This window comes from Stenella coeruleoalba (assembly GCF_951394435.1).
Source record: "Stenella coeruleoalba genome assembly, chromosome: 11".
Taxonomy (NCBI): Eukaryota; Metazoa; Chordata; class Mammalia; order Artiodactyla; family Delphinidae; genus Stenella; species Stenella coeruleoalba.
Genome location: NC_137157.1, coordinates 57504555 through 57520258, shown reverse-complemented (window position 1 = coordinate 57520258; position 15704 = coordinate 57504555). Strand labels below are relative to the sequence as shown.

The following is a 15704-nucleotide window of genomic DNA, read 5'->3' as shown; positions in this document are numbered from 1 at the left end:
TACTGAGCAGGAAGGGATTCTTCTTCAAGCCACAGACCCAAGAGCGGAGAGCCCAAAGGGGTCTTCACCTCTCCCAACTTCTGGGACAGCCCCTGGGACAGAGAGCCAAACGTGCAGAGATCCGTGTCCAGATGCCCTGTCCTGGGTCCTTGGGCATCGGTGTGTCCACTGTGTCCATCCGTCCCCTGGGCCCAGTCACGTGTACTTGAGCTTCCTCAGCAGACAATAGACTGCTGGGGTGGGAGGGTGAGGAAGAGCTGGAGTCTCCCTGTGGGCCTGAGGTCTCTCTGGCCACAATGGGGGGAGGGACCTCTAAGGTGAAGGGGACAGGACGTACAGCCCAGATAAGACTTCTGGGGAACAATAGGAGGAATTGAAGAGGGGAGACCCACCCTCACTGTACCCCACCCCCAGGGCTTTGGGGTCAGGGACTGGGGAGGGCTGCTAAGGATTCGTGTGCATGGAGGAGGGGATGGGGCAAATAACAGAATTCTGGAGCTCAGAACCTTTGAATCTCTTTAGGGACCACAGGGGTACATGAGGTGGGTGGGTGACCCTTTTGTACTTAATTTAACCACATACGTGTTGTTGAGTGCCTACTTTGTGAATAGCACTGGAACGTAATAAACAGTGCTTCAGTGTTTTTGGCTTCTGAGAAATAAAATCAAAGTTCCCTGTCTGTTCAGTGTTCCCCCTGAGGCCCTGAACTGGGAATTTAGGCCCAGCCACTCCCAGCAGAGGTGTGTGTGTGGCAGGGCGGTTCTCTATCCATCCGTATCCAATAGCAGCTGCTTCCCATCTAGATAGTTTGTGAAACAGCTGAGGCCAATGGAGCCCCTTACACTTTCTGGGGACAAGCTGTGCCCCATGAGGATTTGGGTCTGGGGGGGGGCGGGGAAGGGAAGTTGGAACGCCGCTGAACTTTCTTGTGGGCAATGCAGCGGCCCTGGGAATGACCAGTAACCCTAGAGGAGTCAGCGTCTGTCTTCGCCCAAGGTGCAGATGCGGAAAGGAACCGGGAGCGAGAAGGCGGGAGTCAAAAGACCTAGGAGCGGTAAATAGTGGGTGTTGGGTGATGGGGCGCGTTTGTCTTTCGCCCTGCCTCTCTGGCTCCTAACCCTTTCCACGGCCATCCCTCCCCCCATAGCAGGCTGCAGAGCGAGCGATCTGGCCAAGGATGTCTGAGGAAACGCCTAACGTAGAGACACCCCCTCCCCAAGGCGCAGCCGGCTCCTGACTGTAGAAGGTCCCCAAGAGAGGGCGCCCTCCGGGACGGGATTGGACCCTGCTTCGCGGAGGCGGGACTCGGGGCCCGCGGGCGGAGGGGTATTTAAGACTGGGCGGAGTTGGAGGTGGCAGAGGGCAAAATGAGTGGGCTACCCGGTGCCAGCACCTGCCCAGGTCCGGGAGAGGCCTCCGACCTTAAGTCCCCCCTGGGCGCCAAGTTCAGGGAACCTCTTACCGAGGCCCGGTTTCAGCAGCTCTTCGGGGACGCAGAGCAGGAGCCCGAGCTACTCGCGGAGCCCCGCTGGTCGCGGCTGCGCCGGCTTTGGAAGCGGCGGGCCCGCGCCTGTTCCGGACCGGGGCCGTGGCCCCTGCTGCGGGCGCGGCTGCCCCCGCTGCGTTGGCTGCCCCACTACCGCTGGCGGGCCTGGCTGCTCGGGGATGCGGTGGCCGGAGTGACCGTGGGCATCGTGCACGTGCCCCAGGGTGAGCGGCGCCAGCAGCAGCCTGTCAGGGGCCCAAGCTCTAGAGGGCTTCGGGTTGGCACGGGGCCTGGGAACCGGGAGCGAAGTGGTGGGTTAGTGTGGCTTGAGGGCTCGGCGACAGGGACCTGAGGCCAAGTTCTGGGTAAGGACAGTGGAGCTCCATCAGATCCCCACCCCCAGCTCCCCTCATCTGTGCAATTATGCGCCAAGTCTTGGACACGGTCCGGCCCAGGGAACTGGAGAGAGGCAGGACGCCTGCCCCCCAGGACGCGGCCGACACAGATCTCTGACCTTGTCCGCCCCACGACCTCCCATCGAGGCCCGTTAACCCCTCAGTTCCCTCATGTGGCGGGATTTAGAGTCCCCGGGCCAGCCTCTAAGAGTGCGGGAAGGGAAGGACAGTCCTGGAGGCTGGGCACCCTGCCGCCTAACCTACACACCGGAGACCTTTCCTTCCACTACTCCCCCAGGCATGGCTTTTGCCCTCCTGACCTCTGTGCCCCCAGTGTTCGGACTCTACACTTCTTTCTTTCCCGTCCTCATCTACACCTTGTTGGGTACTGGGAGACACCTGTCCACCGGTGAGTGACCCAGTGACTCCTCTCCTTCTCTGTGGGGTGGAAAGGACAGGGGTTTGAGGCTTCCGTTCTTGTAAGCTCCCTCGCCCTTATTCCCGTCTTCACGCCCCCCACCTTCCCTTCCGCCTCTGCCGCTACACTGCCGTGAACCTCTGACCTAGACAGTGCTCGCTGCGGGTGCTGAGTGGGTGCAAAGAGGCGGGAGTTTACTCGGACTTTTCCCCTCCATGAAATTTGGTTAAAATGAACGTCTCTACAACTTGGAAGAGGGGAGAGGAGATACTCTGTCGCCCAAAGGAGCAGGCAGTCCCCAGGGCGTCTGCAGGAGAGGGCAGTGACGCAGTTGGGAGCAGTTTTTTCCCGGCGGGCGCTCCCTCCTTTCCTCCCTCACCTCTGGTTCCGGGCTGCTGCACCAGCTCTTGGCCCCAGAGTCTTCACCTGAGCAGCAAGCCTTCTAGGAGAGGGCGTCTGACGGCAGCATCCTGGGCGGAGAGCGCGAAGCCTGGGCTGTCGCCGCGCCCCAGGTGGCACAGCTGGTGATCTCTGCGTTTGTCCCCCGGCCCTAGGAACTTTCGCGGTACTCAGCCTTATGACGGGCTCGGCCGTGGAGCGGCTGGTGCCTGAACCCCTCGAGGGGAACCTGAGCGGCATTGAGAGGGAACAGCTGGATGCTCAGCGGGTTGGTGCGGCTGCGGCCATGGCCTTCGGGAGCGGGGCACTGATGGTGAGGGAGGACCTTGGGGGAGGACCCTGAGGGAATCCACGCTGGGGGCCCGGAGAATTGGGCCAGGGGAGAGGGAGGGACAAGTCTCCAGCACCGTTCTAGGCGGGAGAGGTGCGCGGACAAGCTGGTGCACTGCGCCGGGGCTGGTCTGCTCCTTCTCCAGTGGTGATGGCTCATCTTCTCCCCTGCAGCTGGGAATGTTCGCGCTGCAGCTCGGCGTCCTGGCCACCTTTTTGTCGGAGCCTGTAGTCAAGGCGCTGACCAGTGGGGCCGCCCTGCACGTGCTCGTGTCCCAACTGCCTAGCCTTTTGGGGTTGCCCCTCCCGCGTCAGATCGGCTGCTTCGCTCTCTTCAAGGTGAGGGTGGGAGAAGAGCGAAGAGGCTTCTAGCGGTCCTGGGAAGAGGGAAGCCCGTAAAGAAAGGAAGTGGGGGCGAGTGGAGGGATAGTGTGTGGCATGGGCGGAGAAAAGGTCAGAACCACGTGGCTGAATGAGGGTCGCTGAGGAGGTGGAAGCCCTGATGGGGGCCAGGAGAGGCCTCGCCTCAGTCTGGCGGGTCCGCGCTGGGGGCAGTCGACCCTGGCCCCAGGCCCTCTGCTCACTGCCCCTGCCCGTAGACGCTGGCCGCCGTGCTGACGGCGCTGCCGCGGAGCAGTCCCGCCGAACTGACCGTCTCGGCGCTCAGCCTGGCTCTGCTCGTGCCCGTCAAGGAATTGAACGTGAGGTTCCGAGACAGGCTACCCACCCCGATCCCAGGGGAAATCGTCATGGTGAGGATGGGGTCCCAGCCCCGTGCACCGCACAGACCCTGCCCGTCCGGTAGGAACTGGCCGCTGCCGCCCCTTCATGGAGTGCAGAGAGGTCACAGATGAGAGGTCCTGCTTACATGTGTACTTTTCCAGGCCTCTTCCCAGAACACTTTGACCCTCGGGAATCCCCCACCCAAACGTCCCCCCTTCTCTCAAAAAGCCGGCTGTAGGCCTCTTAGAAAGCCTTCTTCCTCCTTACAGCGCCCCCTTGCGGTGTCGCTCGCCACGGCACCTTCGCTCCCGTCTCTCCCCTCGCCGGTCCCGCACTGTAATTCACGGTTTATCTTCCTCCCCGCGTCCACCTACATTTCTCTCTCCCGCCCCAACTAAACAGGCTCTCCTCGTCTCCACAGATACCCCATATATCCCTTGATATAACCCAGCTTCCCTGCTTAGAATGGCTCGATTGCACCTCTTGATATCCACCATCCCTCATAGCAGCCCCCTCTTACTTCTTCCTGTCCCTCTCTCTCCATAGCTCCAGGCATACATCATTCTTCTTTCCCATCCCCAACCTCCTTCACTCTAAACCAGTTGTTAGGCATCCATCCCCAAAACATCCCAGCTACCCCAGTTGCTGGGCTCCTGCAACCACCTAATCCTGCGTTGCAATCCTCTCTCATATTGAGCTCCTTCCAGCATCTGCCAGGGGCCTGTCTCCTCCCATGCTCTAATTTGCTCTCTTTCCCAGGTGCTTCTGGCCTCCGTGCTCTGCTTCACCTCTTCCCTGGACACAAGATACAACATCCAGATAGTTGGATTGCTGCCCGGAGGGTAAGAGAGAATGGAAAGGCACCAGTTTTCTTTCCTCACAACTCTCCCACCCAGCACCTTCCTCTGTCCTGCCCTATGCCATTTCCTCTCTCTTGCTCATATCCTTATTATACCCAACCCATTCTCACCATGGATTCCTCTCTCTCTAGATTTCCCCGGCCTCTCCTCCCCAACCTGGCTGAGCTGCCCAGGATTCTGGCCGACTCGTTGCCCATGGCACTGGTTACCTTTGCAGTGTCTGCCTCCCTGGCCTCCATCTATGCAGACAAGTACAGCTACACTATTGATTCCAACCAGGTGTGACTTTGAGTGAGGACCCCAACCTCATTCAGGGGACAGCCCCCTAATGGGATTCCCCCCTCCCAGCCATGCCTTTGTCTCCTCTTCATCTCACTGCATCCCTCCAGGAGCTCTTTGCACATGGTGTCTCCAACCTCATCTCCTCCCTCTTCTCTTGCTTTCCCAACTCGGCCACATTGGCCACAACCAGCCTACTAGTGGATGCTGGTGGGAACACACAGGTAAGAGCACGTCCCTGGGTGAGGAGAAGGGGGGAGGGGCATCCAGGTTGGGTGGTGGTGGAACAAGTGGAAGATTGGCAGATCCCCAGTTGGCAGCTCTATAGAGAAGGATGGAATTCTGTGAGGGAAGGTGAGTGAGGAGATGGGATTACCTGGGTAGGAGGTATAGAAGAGAAGAAAGGTACATTAAGACCTTTGTAGACTCTAAGCACTGAAAAAGTTTATGGTGCCCTATGTGCAGTTCAAAATAAGAACAATACTATCTGGAAAATAAATTTAAGAAACAAAATTCTGGTGTTTTTCCTTGTGAGGACATTTTCTTTTAAAAAGAAATATCACATATCAAAGTCTCTCCCTAATGTTTTTGGTTTCTTGTACTTTGTTGGTGCCCTAAGCATGTGATTAACCTGCTTTTAGGGTCATCCAACAATGGCTTTTAAGATGAAGGTAGGCTGGTGGGGGAGGGATAAGTTGGGAGATTGGGATTGACATATACACACTGCTATATATAAAAATAGATAGCTAATAAGGACCTACTGCATAGCACAGGGCACTCTACTCAATACTCTGTAATGACTATGGGAAAAGAATCCACAAAAGAATGGAGATATATATATATATATATATATATATATATATATATATATATATATATATATATATATATGAATGACTGATTCACTTTGCAGTACAGCAGAAACTAACACAACATTGTAAATCAACTATGCTCCAATAAAATTTTAAAAAAAGATGGAGGTCAGCTACAAAAATAGGGATGTTGAACTGCATCTTGGGGCAGACCAGCAAATGACAGGCATTTAATTGGGGGAGGGGAAGGTAGGTGTGAGCGGCAGAATATCAAGCAGGGGGTTGAGGAGTGAGGAGTATCAGTGTGGAAGGGGATTTGGGAGGAGGGAGACTTCCAAGGAGGATGAGGCAGAGTAGGCAGGGAGACCAACTCTCACGCGGGGGTGGGTGAGGTTCCCTCCCTTCTTTGCTTCCGTCCCTCCTTCCCTCTAGGTGGCAGGCCTCTTCTCCTGTATGGTTGTCCTGTCTGTCCTGCTGTGGTTGGGGCCCTTCTTCTACTATCTGCCCAAGGTAAGCAGCAGAGGAGGTGGAGGGGTGGCTGGGATGGGTGGCGACATCCCTCCACACTGGGGTGGTCAGCTTACCTCCTCTGCCCCAAGGCTGTCTTGGCCTGCATCAACATCTCCAGCATGCGCCAGATGTTCTTCCAGATGCGAGAACTTCCACAACTATGGCGCATCAGCCGCGTGGACTTTGTGAGAAATGGCAGCATTACCCTCGGATGCCCCCTCCCATTTACCAGCGTCCCCAGCCTCTGCCCTTGATCGAAGCTAATTGTCCCAGTCCTAAGTTCTGCAACCCACCCCCCCCCAACATGTATACCTCCTAATCCCTTTACTCAGAGACAAGGTGAAGGGTGGAGCTTGAACCTCTTCAGACCTGAATATTTGTAACTCCCCAGATGGTTCAAGGTCTGGGGTCATTACACTTGGTGTGTATCCCCTATTAGGTCCATCCCGTTCCTTCCTTCTGTCATTGTTTCTACTTTCTCCCGGGCCATCCCTCCCCATCACTTGCCCCGGCAGTCACTGCCCCTGGACCCCTTTCCCTGGCAGGGATGGCCTGGCATTTCTTTTGGTTATTTCGCTCCCATCCATGTCCTGCAGGCTGTGTGGATGGTCACATGGGTGGCTGTCGTGACCCTGAGTGTGGACCTGGGCCTGGCTGTAGGTGTGGTCTTCTCCATGGTGACTGTGGTCTGCCGCACCCAGAGGTGGGAGTAGAGATGAGGGGAGTCAAGATGAGCGGAGGGAAGAGAAAAGAGTGCCTGGGGTGACTCTCCAGCCAGGTCAGGCTGGGAATCTGACCCCAGCTTCCCGCCCAGGGTACAGTGCCTGGCACTTGGACTGGCTGAGGGGACAGAGCTCTACAGGCCACTCAGAGAGAGTCACAAGGTGGGTGGGCTACAGCCGAAGAAGGAAGGGAAGATTAGACTCGGATGTTTCACTGACCCTCTGACCCCTTAGCTCCTCCAGGTCCCAGGGCTCTGCATCCTGAGCTATCCAACACCGCTCTACTTCGGGACCCGTGGGCAGTTTCGCCGCATCCTGGAGTGGCACCTGGGGCTTGGAGAAGGAGGCAAGGTGAGGGACTTGGTCAAAGGGGCGTGTGGCTTCTTTGGGGGTGGGAGACAGGTGGGTGTTCTGGGGGGGGGTCATTGTGCTCAAGGGGTGCATGTTCGTGCTTGTGTCTCAGAGATGGTGACTACCCTTTTCTACTCACAGGAGGCTCCAAAGACAGACGGCCCACCTGATGCAGGTGAGATGGGATGACAATGAGGGAGATTTGGGCACGACCCATGGAGGCATCTGGGTACTCCTGCCTTCTGCCATCCTAGTTGCTGAGCCTGTCAGAGTGGTAGTCCTAGACTGCAGTGGTGTCACCTTTGCAGATGCTGCAGGGGCCAGAGAAGTGGTTCAGGTGAGGGAGAGGGTAGGTTAAGGAGAAAGTCCCCTTGTCCCACGAATACTCTCTGATATAGGATTTAACCCCCTGCCCTCCCCCCCGCCCCACGTAGCTGGCCAGCCGATGCCGAGATGCTGGGATCCACCTTCTCCTGGCTCAGTGTAATGGTGAGATGTGGAGGATGGAGGGATCTGGAGAGTGGGGAGTGACTGGACGCTTGCAGGGAAGGAAGAGGACACGGTGTAGTTGTAGGACCTGAGAGCCTGACCCCTTCTCCACACAGCCTCAGTGCTGGGGACACTGACCCAGGCAGGACTCCTGGATAGAGTGACCCCAGAACAGCTGTTTGTGAGTGTCCAGGATGCAGCTGCATATGCCCTGGAGAGACTGGTGAGGGGGCAGTAGCAACGGGAGTGGAAGCCAGGAGGTGCTGGGCTATGGCAAAGGAGGTGTGAGTCAGTGACTGAAGATCCAGGCAGAGGGATTTGTGAAGGGGGCTGAGGAGGGAGATGAAGGAAAGGGGTGGGGATGAAGTGATTAGTCTATATAAGACTAAACCAGGGAGACTGGGCCCAGCTGTGGGTGAAGAACTGAGGAACTAAGGTTCCAAAGCAGGCGGGGTACCCCTGAGAGGTCTGCCAAATCTTGGGTGCGGGAGGGGGGCACCTAATCTACTTCTGACATGTCCCTTCCCTTTTCCAGGAGCTCACTGGTCCAAAGACTTGCACAGTGTGGGTCTGACCCGGTCATGTGGAGTGTGGAGGGTCCCAAAAGCATGTGTGTGAGGAGGGCCAGGGTCCCCGAGCCCCCTTACTTAATGTAACTAATAAAATGAAGCTGAAAGTCTCTGGGGTTCATGAAGTGAGTCTGGGTGTCTGCACACAGACCCTTGGTGCCCCATTCCTCCATGCGCACAGCATTGCAGAGACACAACTGAAAATGGCTTTCACCTGTATGTTCACTGGTCCCCACACCAGCTCCCGTCACCAGTTCTCTCCATGGGGTGGGGCTGCAGTCGCTGCACAGAGTCCTGGATCCAGGGATGCGAGGGAGGCCCCAGCCCTGGGAATATATACTGGGGGCTTCCCCACCCCCTTGGTCCCAAGGAGATGAGAGTGTTTCCGCTTTAGGATTTTAGAGTCCCCATGGGCTCTTTGGCACTTGGAAAGCAACCCCCCACGTCCTGCCCTATGGGAAGGGGGTGGGAGGAGGACTTGGCACTGGCTGTGGGATGAGTTACGGCTCCATCATGCCCCTGGGCACTCGCAGAAAGGAGGAATGTCACCAGGACAAGCCCCTATTTGGGATCAAGTTCTGAAGGAGATTGGAGACAGTCAGTGGAGTGGTCACTGGCTGGTGGGCTTTGCTAGATATTCCTGGCAGGTGCAAGGAGGTAGGCCCAGCCTGACGGTTGGAAGGCCCCGAGTGGCCGTCACTCTGAGGTCATGCACTGGAGCCGGTGTTTGAAGAAGAGCAGGCGGTGTTTGGCCACCTGACTTTCATCCAGGGATCCCGGGTAACGGTACCGAGCATAAGTCTCTGCCCTGGCGTCCCGTGATGTCCAAGGCAACTTCAACTTGGATGCGTGATCCACAACAACGTCTGAGCAGGAGCCCACCTGAAGAGAACCAAGTCCATCCAGGAAGAATTCTGGGGGTGGAGGAAAGGCGAGGACACAATGAAGGGTCTTGAGGATACAGAGGCCCCACCGTTAAAGGAGAACTGAGATTTGGGATATGCTGGGTGCATATGCAAAGACCCCATTTCTAAGGACCTTGGGCATGTAAATCAACCCTTTTGAGTCTTAGTTTTACTCTTGTATAAAATGGAGTCAATATCCTTACCTTGTGCTTTGAAAACTGATCCTCCGCCCCACCCCCCGCCCCTCCCTGCCCCGCCCCCAACACACACACGCAGAGGTTCAATAAATGCCGAATGGGCTGCTCCGAGGTGGTCTGAACCAAGGGATACGGCTGGGAGCGAGATAAAGGTGCAGGTGGCAGTGGTGGGGAAGCTCAAGACGGACCCAGCAGTTGTACTGGCTGTGGAGGTTTAAATGATGCTCGGGGCTGAGAGGGTGGAAGCTCTCTCTCTTGCCCGGGCACAGGTCTTGGTAAATCTTCGTAGAACTGCTCTAGGGGCCCCGGTAGCAGCCGTGGGCTCCGCGGGGGTGGTCGGGGAGTAGTACCCAGGGCCCTTGGCGCCTTACTGCACCGAGCCCAGCCCAGCGCCCCGCGGGATCCCTGCCGGGCCCGGCCAGGAGGGGGCGCCACTCACCCAGGTGCGCCACGCGGCTGAGGCGCGGGTCAAAGCCGACCTCGCGCACCTTGTCAGTGCGCGCCAGGAAGAAGTTGACCACGCCGTCGGTGACCACGCACCCTGGGAAGCCGACGAGCTCGTGGTGGAAGCCGCGCTTCTGCCGGAGGCAGTTCCCGCGGCCTGGCGCGCCGGGCTCCACGCTCAGCAGCTGCCGGTACGTGGTGGCGAAGCCGGAGATCTCGCGCACCGCGCCCCCGACCTGCCGGGGCGGGAGGACGGCTGCAGGCGGGGCGCGGACCGGAAGGGGATCCTCTCCCCCTCCAGGGCGGCTCTCCTGCCCTGTCCTTTCCCGCCTCTCCCCTGCAGGACCCAGATAGTGCCCCAGGCTCCGCTTCGTCGTCCCCTCCCGTCCCAGGGCTGGCTGCCCTCAATCGGGTCTACCGGCCGGCCGCGGCCTTAGACTGCCGAAGGCTCTCCTCCCACCCTACATCTCAAGGCCCCTCCCCTACCAGGTCCAGCGGCGTCCGCTCCAGCACGTCCACAAGCCTCTCCAGTCGTGTCCGCGCCGTGAAGACGAAGTCGTCGTCCACCCACAGCACGTACTTGGTGGTTACTTGGGATACGGCCAGGTTCCGGCCTGCGAACCAGCCCTGGGGAAGGGTAAGTACGGTTGGCGATGCTGTCGAGATAGAACGTAGCCCTCTGCCACCTTTTCTCCTCACTCCTGACCCCTCTCAACAGCCTATGCCCCTCTCCAAACTTTCGAGTGCTTACGAATGGCCGGGAGCTAGGTAAAAAATGCATTTCCCACTTGTGTGAGGCGCTGAGTCAGTGTTCTGGGGGAAGGTATTGGAATGCATTTCATTCATGCGTTCATTCATTCATCAACTATCTACTGAGCCCCCCACTAGGTGCTAAGCACCATTCTCAGAACGCAGCGCTGGTAAGACACACGATTCCTGCTCCCGTGGAGTTTACATTCCAGAAATCCTCATGCTTAACAGGCGCCTCAGTGATTCTGAGGCAGGTAATCGTGGAATCACTATGGTGGAGACTGCAGACTGAGGGTGCGCCCCCTCCCGGTGCCCTGTGGCGCACAGTTCAGCCTCGCTGGCTGCTCACCTTGCCAAAAGGCATGAGATAGTGCTCGATGTGGGGACCTCTAATGCTCTCTGGCTTGTCGCTGTCGTCGGCGATTACCACTGTGACTGTCGGGTAGAAGCGGCGGATGCTGGCGATGAGTGCCCGTAGCCGATTGTAACGAAGGAAGGTCTTAGTGGCAATGGTGACCAGAGCGCTGATGTTGTACTGGGCTGGGAGTGAGGGGCAGGGTTAGGTGCAGAGGAGAGTAGGGAGTGAAGAGCAGGAAGACATCTCGCAGGGGTGTCTCCCAACTTGTCGCCCTCTCCCAACTTGCTCTCCATCAGGGCTGGATCTATGTCCCTGAACATACCAGTCTCACCTCCCAGGGGTAGAGACCCAGGTGGGTACAGCTGAGGGCTGGGTGGGTGTCTTATGCGTATGGTGAAGGCAACTTTGTGTCCCTCGGTGGAGAACCGGACTGGGAAGAAAGGACATGAGATGTGGCCCCTAGGGCTTGGACAACATTGTCTTTTCAGTAAAACAATATTTAAGCGCCTACTCTGTGTAGCACTTTTCTAGGTCCTGTTAGACAAGAATGCAAGGTTCTTATCCCCATGGAACTTACATTTTAATGGGTGGGAGAAAGATGATAAAAGAGTTCATTAAAAAGCTAACCTTTATTGAGCATTTACTATGTGCCAGGCACTTTTAAAGTTACCTTAAATATATGGACTCATTTAATCCTCACAGTAGCCCTATTAAGTAGATTCCTACTACAGAAAAAGAAGGCACAGAGAAGTTAACATGTCCATAATTACCCAACTGTTAAGCAACAAAGCTGGGATAGGAACCTAGTCAGTCTGGTTCCAGGCTAAGTAAGTAAGAAAATTCAGATACAGATAAGTATTGAATAGAAAATAAGACAAGTAATGTGATAGTGAAGAGGAGCCATTTGAGCTGAGATCCAAATGATACGAAGGAGCCAGCTATGCAAAAATCTGCGGGAAGAGCATTCTAGGCAGAGGGAACAGCAAGTGCAAAGGCTCCAAAGTGGGAGCAGGTTTGGTACAGAAGCCTTGGAGAGAAGCAGGAGGACTGTGTTATGCCCCTTTTGCTAGAGGAGAAATGGGGGCTCTGGGAGATAAAGCCCTTTGCCCTCTAGTAAGTGGTGGGCTGGGAATAGAGCTTGAGTCTTCTGGCTCCTGGGGCAGGTCACTTCCTGGGGCCCCCATGGTTGGCCTGAAGGGGGGACACACCCAAGGCTCGGGTTTCCCTCTGGCCTGCTCCAGCCCCAGATGAACAAAGGCCCCTTCTCTCCCTCCCTGGCCCTGCTGGCCCAGCTGAAATGCCCATTGTGTGGCTGGGCAGCGCTGGCCATGGCCCGAGTGTCTCCCACACCCTCTGCCACTTGCTCGCTCCTGCCTTTCTGGGCTCCCTGTGTTCACCCAGCCTGTTACTACCTCCACCTGGGCCTCGCACCTATGTCTGCTGTGTTTGCCTGGTAGCTTCGGCTGCTATAAGTCACCAGTTGCAGCTGCCGATTGAGTTGGTCCAGCCCTGGGCTGGTGAGGGTGAGATCTGGCTGCCCCTCTCCAGTGAGAGTCACTCCAGTCACTTCCCCTGCCACGTCCCAGGTGCCCAAGGAGGCAGTCAGGTTCACCTGGGAGAGGGGATTGGAGAGTGCAGAGTGAGGCCCCAGACCCACCTCTTGCCTCCCTGGTTCCTCCATCCCTCCTTTGGCAGCTTTGTTGCCCTCCCGGCATCCTTAATGCCCACCTGGCCTCCTCGCCCTCCTGTTTCTTCTCACCTGGTATACCTCCTGACCAGAAGTGGCCTGCAGGCTCAGTCCTGGGAGGAAGGAGAGGGGATCAAAATCACAGACAATCTGGAATTCCTCATTTTCTCTTCCCTCTTTCACCACACCCAGCACAGAATTTCTCATGCATCCCTCTTGTTGAGGCCACAGCAGGGCACATTGCGGGGCATAGCCTAGAGTAACTTATTTTTTACTCCTTCCCATCAAAGCAGTAGCTCTTCTGTGGCCTGCCCTACCTGTTCACCTAACTTTGGCCAGTCAGCAAGAATAGACCCTTCTCCCCAAACCTCTCCAGTCACTGTCTTCTACAATTCCTGACAATCTTAGAGTCCCTTCTGTCCCCATCTCCCACCTCATGAGCCCTCCCTGACCTCAAGTCTCCCACCTCCCATTCCAATCTTCCCTCATTCTTCCTCACCCAACCTGGGCTCTGCCACCCCCCACCATGGCTTAGGTCATCCCCTAGGACCGTTCTCCCCACCTGGCACCAAGATGCTCCTGAGGGGCTGGACCTCCACACCCTGCAGGGGGTACTGTAGTGGGGAGTTGGCAGGGGCTATGAGCAGCTGGTCAGCAGCAGACTGGCTCCTGGCAGTGAAGGAGGGGGAGGACAGAGGAGCAGTCAGGGGGAGACGGGCTGTCCCTCCTGCCACACCCACCCTCCAGGCTTCCCCCTGCTCTCCCCCTACAGAGTCATGCCCTCCTTTCCCACTGGTACCGGTACCTTGAAAGGAAGGCCTGGAACTCCTGCTCCCTCAAGGCAGATGCAGCCCTCAGCTCCTCAGGGTCAAAGGCCTTGGTGAAGTCAATGGCTTGGACCTGCCTCTGGAAGGGGAGGTGAAGGCTCCCCCCACTGGACTCACAACTGCAGTTGTTTGTGGACAGCAGCCTGGAGCCGGGAGGAAGGGTCCTCAGAGCCCAGCCATGCAGCTCACTTATCCCACAGAACATTTACACAGGACCTACATCTTGGCCTTTCAACCCTGTCCATCCAAAATCTGTTCCCTTAAACACTGCTCTTCAAATAGTCCCCAGGAGGAGGAACCACCAAAGGAATGACGCATCCCCTAAATCTGGATTTTACAGAGGTGTAGAATAGGGCCAATTGCTAGGTGTTCAGAGTTGCCTACACGCCATTAGGACCCCACCTGGACTCTCCTTTCATAGGGAATCACCAGGACTCAGAAAGTCAGGGCCCTCCCCTGACGGCACACCCTCCCTTCCCCGTACCGTGACAAGGTTCTTGGAGGACAGATTTGTCCCCCCCGCCAGCACAAGACTCAGTGGCCCCCTCCACCTCCCACTTCACCCCTCTGCAACCAGTCGTGGGGAGCCCAGGCATCAGAGCTCAGCAGTGGAGGAAACAAGAGCTTCCCACGCCACCCCCCAGCGAGTGCCGTGCCAGTACCACGACTCCTTGCACTCACCCCACCACTTGCTCCTTGATCCTGACTGGGATGTGTGCGTACCGGGGCTCGGGGGCAAGACCTGGCAATTCTGGCCTGGGGTTGCCCTGCAGGGGCGTCCACAGCGCAAGAGGTGCCTGGAGGCCCGGCGCGACCCGGGTGCTCACGTACAGGAGCCCCAGCGAGGCGCAGGCGAGCAGCAGGACCAGCACACAGAGGGCCCGGCGGCCCAGCCGCATCCTGGGTGGGCGGTAGGGATGGGAGAGTGAGAAAGGTGGGGAGCGAAGGCGTGGGTTGGGGCCCCCGCGCTTCCGGAGGCTCCTGCCGGCCACCCGGGGCTTTCCACATCTCGCGCGCCAGGATTTGCATAGCGAATCGGTACCCCTGTCCCCTCCCCTCACTTCCCGGGCCTCGGGTCTCCCGGCCTCCTTTCTTCTCTCCCTCTCCCGCATCTTGCTTTCCTCTCACGCCTGAGGCCGGGCATCTTGAAGCAAGAAAACGTTGGAGGTAGTGGTTTCGATGCGGCGGCTCATAAGTAGAAGAGTACCATTTTATCAGAATAGCGGGTGTTCCCGAGCCCGCCACCTCCCCTGGCCCGCGCATCCCCCAACCCCTCAGTCCGAGCATCACCTGGCCCCGGCTGGGCTGCAGAGGGCAGCGCCACACCTTGCCTGTCATGAAAAATGCAGAATCACGCCCGCGCTACTGGGTGGCCCCGGCGGAGGTGACCCCGTGAGTGGCCTCGGGAAGCTGTGCGGGGGGACAAGGTGGACCTGCGTGCGCGCCTCTTCCCGCCTCCGGCTCGGCCCCTCATCCCGCCCGGGCACTGACCTGTCTAACGCTCTGAGGCCGCCGCAAGATTTCGGTCCGGGCTGCGCCAGGCTCTCAGCCCCAGCCTGGGGGTCCTCATGGGGCTGGAGGCGGCCTGATGGGGGAGTCGGGTGTGAGGCTGAGAGTGAGGGGGATCCTCCTGCCTCCCGAGCGCGCCCGACCCCTCCCGCCTTCGGACTCTCCGGGCTTTGTAGACCAAGGCGCTGGGGTGGTTCTGGGCGTTTCCTGCGGAGGTGGGGATCGGAGTCCAGAAGCCGCCGCACCCCAGTCCCAGAAACAAATCCGAGGCTCCCCGGTACCCTGTTCCACTTGCCGGGCCGGGAGAGGTCGGGCCGCCGCCCGGCTCTTCAGTTCGCGGTTCCGCGCGGCTCAGCTCCCGGGCTGGTTCGGCGGAGGATCCGGCTACGCGCGGGGAAGGAGAGCGCTGGGGCGCCTTCTGGTGGGCGCCGAGGACATTGCGGGGGCGCGAAGCCCGCGCCGAGCGCAGGTCCTTCTCTCTACCCCCCCTCCCCCTCCAGCCCTTCGCCTCCGAACCCTGGCATCTCCCCCGCCTGCCCCCGATCCCAGTCACTCTATTCCCTATGCGTTCGGAGCCGCCCTCTCGTCTAGACTGTAGGCAAGGACAGGCGACAAGGGCTTCGGGAAGAGTTGGGGCGGAGACGCCCTGTAACCCCATTTCAAGGAAGATTTGGGTACTTAGGG

General features: G+C 58.1%; 2 protein-coding genes across 4 annotated transcripts; one reads left to right on the top strand and one right to left on the bottom strand.

Annotated features, from left to right (window-relative positions):
- Positions 1-1165: 1165 nt before the first annotated feature.
- Positions 1166-8348, top strand: LOC307194758 (solute carrier family 26 member 10-like; the record flags this gene model as incomplete). Its single annotated transcript, XM_079938075.1, has 17 exons — positions 1166-1710; positions 2180-2290; positions 2854-3011; positions 3203-3367; positions 3628-3780; positions 4511-4593; positions 4743-4890; positions 5001-5114; positions 6135-6212; positions 6302-6397; positions 6809-6915; positions 7027-7096; positions 7169-7310; positions 7540-7622; positions 7720-7774; positions 7891-7997; positions 8310-8348. The coding sequence occupies exons 1-17, from the start codon at positions 1368-1370 to the stop codon at positions 8346-8348; spliced, it is 2052 nt and encodes a 683-aa protein (XP_079794201.1). The 5' UTR covers positions 1166-1367.
- A 691-nt stretch (positions 8349-9039) lies between these two features.
- On the bottom strand, positions 9040-14425 carry B4GALNT1 (beta-1,4-N-acetyl-galactosaminyltransferase 1; the record flags this gene model as incomplete). Of its 3 annotated transcripts, none has more annotated exons than XM_079937719.1 (10): positions 9040-9257; positions 9885-10125; positions 10376-10516; positions 10989-11179; positions 11320-11427; positions 12429-12609; positions 12757-12797; positions 13247-13353; positions 13490-13654; positions 14193-14425. In XM_079937719.1, the coding sequence occupies 10 exons, from the start codon at positions 14408-14410 to the stop codon at positions 9040-9042; spliced, it is 1611 nt and encodes a 536-aa protein (XP_079793845.1). The 3 variants fall into 3 exon arrangements, with proteins under 3 accessions (XP_079793845.1, XP_079793847.1, XP_079793846.1); XM_079937721.1 differs by having other exon boundaries at positions 11329-11427; positions 14193-14411; XM_079937720.1 differs by lacking the exon at positions 11320-11427 and having other exon boundaries at positions 14193-14410.
- Positions 14426-15704: the final 1279 nt, after the last annotated feature.